The sequence below is a fragment of the Austrofundulus limnaeus genome, unplaced genomic scaffold (genome assembly GCF_001266775.1).
Source record: "Austrofundulus limnaeus strain Quisiro unplaced genomic scaffold, Austrofundulus_limnaeus-1.0 Scaffold1098, whole genome shotgun sequence".
Taxonomy (NCBI): domain Eukaryota; kingdom Metazoa; phylum Chordata; class Actinopteri; order Cyprinodontiformes; family Rivulidae; genus Austrofundulus; species Austrofundulus limnaeus.
The window spans coordinates 22,559-27,354 of NW_013953500.1; the positions used below are offsets into that span (position 1 = coordinate 22,559).

The 4,796-nt window shown below is 39.8% G+C and overlaps 1 protein-coding gene across 1 annotated transcript in view; it reads right to left on the reverse strand.

Annotated features, from left to right (window-relative positions):
* rad17 (RAD17 checkpoint clamp loader component) overlaps positions 1-4,796 on the reverse strand; it is a gene marked incomplete in the record, with an annotated part of 37,930 nt that overhangs the window by 22,010 nt on the left and 11,124 nt on the right. Inside the window, 2 exon segments of the mRNA XM_014030657.1 lie at positions 155-207; positions 4,196-4,332. Coding sequence (XP_013886111.1) covers positions 155-207; positions 4,196-4,332 — 190 coding nt within the window.

The following is a 4,796-nucleotide window of genomic DNA, read 5'->3' on the forward strand; positions in this document are numbered from 1 at the left end:
GGTTAGTAATTTATGGACAATCTGCACAACTTGACGTGCATGTATAATACAGTATGTGACTGTTTTTGTACAGTGCCTTGAGATGACTTGGTTGTTGTGACTTGGTATTATAAAAATACACTGAATTGAAATTGGATTGGATTGTTACACTTACCTCAGAACATCATGCAGGCTGCTGGGCTGCCTGTAGAACTGGTTTGGAAAATCCTGTGAAGAAGGTATGCTAATCACTTTATATCCACTGAGCTAATTCATGTTTGTTTACAGAATCAGAAAGGGTCAGTATGAGGGGTTATTTATGTATGTTGTGAAGTTCTGGCAAACAGTTTAAAATGGAAAAGGTCAAACTGTAGTTGTCAAAATACAATGTAGGAGTCGATAATACAACAAACTGATGAGGAAAACAAACAGTGCATGAATGTTGTCTATGTAGAAAGGAACCCATGTGTTCACTCTGAACAAGAACATCTGATCAATACAAGAATCATTAAAAAAACATAACAAATTTGATTTAGCATTTAGTACAAGGAAAGAGAGACAGATCAGTGATTACGGGGCAGCTGTGGCTGAGTGGTTAAGGGAGTCGTCCTCTAATCAGAAGCCTCATTCATCAGACAGCTCAGTCTGGGACTGATGTGTGTTCTGTCCTCCTCTGAGCATTCAGAAGAAACACCGAAGTGGAAAGGTGAGTAAAATGAGCCGCGAGCAGAGGTAGGATCAGAGCCGGGACCAAGCCCGGCAGGCTGACATGTGAAAAGGCAACCTGCTGTTCCACACTGAGAAAATGATGAGCTGATGACATCAGTGAGTGACCTCTAGGATCTAACCAACAAACAGATTTATTATAGAGGGAATATTAAAGATGAGGAGAAACAGCAACTTTGTACTAACCAGTAGTTTAACAAATACTGAGACACAGGTTCACTATAATGAGCTGGTTTCGTGTTTTGCTTTTTATGAGGAAGACTGACGTCAGTGAGCGGRTGGAGGATTAATCTACAGATTTACTATCGTGGGAATATTAAAAATAACACAGAACAGCAACTGTGTAGTTAGTTTAAAACATATTGAACCATCACAGGATCACTAAAGTAAGTGAAGTTAGTTTTGTTTGATACGAGGCAGCAGACGTCTGTCACACAGGTGGTCCACTTCAGACCAGCTGAGTTCTGCTCCACACCTCTTCTGGTTCTGCACTGCTGGTTCATTTCTGAACACGTACATGTGAGTGGGACCTGGCCAGCTTGATTTTATGGATGACCCGTGGGGGAATAAAACCGGACCGGTCTGTGTGGTGATTTTGCGGATTTGTCTTGTGAATCAGGCTAAAGAGTTGGCAGTTTGATTCCCTGCTAGGAATGCGCGATATAAACGATATACGGTAGAAACGATGTAATTTGTCCTATGATAGAGATCTGTAGTCTACCGGCCAACCGCGCAATTCTTTTTGATGATGTAACCAGCTGGAGTCAAAACAGAGGAAGCGGGAAGCAGCGAGGCTGAGAGCGCAAATGAAGAGGAAAAAAACATAACTTATCCAGACCTGGTTCGGGTGTGCGAAAATGAACGCCGAACTGTTTACATATTTACGTGACAGCGCGTCCTCCGGTCGGGAGGAGCGCGCGCAGCGGCACATGGTGACGCAGCGAGGCGACAGTCAGTGCAGGTGAAGTTCAGCACTCCAGACGCACAAAAACTCGCTAAGTCTGGACCTCGTTTCTCCTGCGGCCACAGAGCAATACTGTCTCCTTGTACAGCAGGGAAGCGCTGTGGGAAAGGGTGACAGTCAGACTGTCCTTCCAAAAATAATAAATAATTAAAGTAGACCATAAACGGGATGATTGTCACCCCGCCGGAGCACGCACAGATTAAACAGGTGGAGGGCAGAAAAAAATAATCTGCAAAGTGTGTAGAAAGGAATAAATACAAGCAATTTGTTTTACCACCTTAAAACGAAGCAGGTGATTCCAAACACAACATCCAATGGATGCAGATATCTATTACATTAAAGTTATATTGTGTGTGTGTGTGAGATATATATATATATATATATTTGATTTAACCAGGTAGATCTCCCTTAAATTTAGATTTTTATGGGAGACTTTAAAGCATCCCTTAAAAAGGAAATTTTAAGGTCTAAATTTTTTGACCTATACATATTTATTCCACTCAATTAATGTGTGATTTATTTATTAGAAGTTTCGTGATATATATCGTTACTGCCACCCATCATAATGTATATCGTGATATGAATTTTTTGCCATATCGCACATTCCTATTCCCTGCTATTCAGTCGCATGTCAAAGTGTACCTGGGCAGGACTCTGATGTGTCCCATCAGAGTAGGAGTGTGAAGCACTGATTCATCTCAATAGACTGATTTACCTGTATTAGCTTCGTAGAGGTTTTGGTACAGTGCTGTGTGAGTGGGTAAATAAGGACACAGACTGTAGTCTAAAACAGTGTTTCCCAAAGTTGGGGTCCCGAAACATCAAGGTGGGGTCCTGAAAAGATTTTCTGAATTAATTACATTTTTGCCTTAGTTGTTACAAAGGAGTGAGGTTAGTGTATTTAAAATGGATAAATGTAGTATAAAAAATATTGCTACTATGCCCATGTTTTGTTGACCCAGGGATGGTTCTAGGGGCGGGGCCACAGGGGCATTGGCCCCAGCTGAAATCTGATTGGCCCCCTGAAGTGCCCCTGTCCTGTCACTCATCTGTCCTTTGCACAAGAGCAATGACGGCAGATGCAGTTCCATGTTCAAACACTAGAGGTGTTAATGAGTCAAATAGGAAAGTCCAGCATGAATCAAGCTGACAGAAGTCCTCTTCTTAAGAAAATCAGAACAATACTGCAGAAAGTCTTTCAAATGATGACTAGATTTTCTCAAATGTTCTGTGTTTGAAAGTGTTTTATCTAGTAAAAATGTATGTGAAACTGGTAAAGAGAATTAATTTTGCAAGCTTTTTTAAAAAATTATATTACAATACAGGTGTTTGAACATGTGACTGGTTAAACATGAACACTTTACCAAAACTCTGGACTTGCGTGAAAGAAGGTTGAACAAATACTTGGCCCTTCTATAAATATAGTGGCACCTTGATGGCCCCTTACTCAGAAAAATCCTAGATCCGCCACTGTGTTGACCTGATACAAATGTTTATCATCCAAAAATAGTTGGGGGCACAGGTCTCTGCTACTGTTATTTTGTGGGTCAAAAGCTGAAAAGTTTGAGAACCACTGCACTTTGGTTCCCAAAGTTGGGCTTGGGACCCAATTATGGGTCATGAAGCACCTTGGATAATCTCCAGAAATCAGTTTAAAGGGTAATAAAATAATTGCTGATGTAATATTTTCCCTACATTTATTACAAAAGCACAAAATAAGTGTATTTATATTTGTGTACAAGCTGTTTAGATTGTCAAAAAGCCTGTATTTTTAGGGTTATTAACGAAGTTCGTGTACTCAGACCAGTTATATTTGGGGTCACAAGTTTTTGCCATGGATATTTTGTGGGTCAGAAGATAAAAAGTTTGGGAACCACTAGTCTAAAGCACTTTGACTATCCTGGTTGGATAGAAGGGCACTATAAAAGTACAGTCCATTTCTCATTAGATTTTCACTGACTCAAAAAGAAGTCAGACACAGACACTACAAGCCTTTAACCCTATAAAATAACAGGCAAGTTTTTGCTGCTAATATTTCAGCAGAAAAATATCTGAATTTAACCAGAGCCACATGTCACAAACTAACAAACCTCCCATTCTGGAAAGTTTTTTTTGTCCTGAATGTTATTTTATTTTTTTGTCTGTCTGGATCCTATGATTCATTTTGAGCACTTTTCCAGGCCACAGAGGATACAGAAAATAACTTCAGTAAGTCCTGGATCCACCCATGATGTGGCTGAAGAGTCTCAGAGGAAAAGCGACCAGGAAGCATCCTCACTTCAGCATCTAGGACCACCTCAGCTGACTTCTTTTGATTTGGAGGAGCCATGGCTCTAATCAAAAGACCAAATCTGTCCAGTTTCCCAGTTCATTTTTAACGTGAGCTTTTAATCAAATATATGGATAAAAACTGCTAAATGTTCTGGTTTGGAAAGAGAGGAGGACCGTGATGCTGGTATGTTGATGTGAAGAGTTTTAAGATATCAGGAAAACACTGAATCCATAGTTTATGAATGCTTTACATACCTCCACCAGTATGAGCTTTCTGTCTGTGGCTGCTTCATCACCTGCCATCTTCAGACATCTGTATTTGTTAGCCCTGAGGAGAAAGTCCTGGAACTGGACTAACTGGGAGCTGTAGGAAAAACTGTTCATCCTGGAGTCTGTTAAAGAGAGAAACATTAAAGTCACATTTAAAATTAAATTAATTAACCAGAACTGGATTTCATCGATCACGCTGCAGATTCATTTGACACGGAAATCACCTGAAAACAGAACAGAGTTTCAGAAAACCACTCTGGTCCAGATATCTGGATTTCTGGTTACCAACCTCAGGCTGAGCCACCACAAAAAAACACGCTTTGGTGCATTATTTGTTTTATTTATTAACTCAAAACATAATAAATTCCATGAATATTAACACATTTTGCAACAACAGTACCAAACTATTATACAGCAATCCAAAGCAATTGCACAGAAAAGTAACTCTTATATRACCTTGATTTGTGACCTTCAATAAATTCTGAAAATATTCAGTAACAACTGGCATAATGTATGTACAGTGGGGAGAACAAGTATTTGATACACTGTTGATTTTTCAGGTTTTCCCACTTGCAAAGCTTGTAGA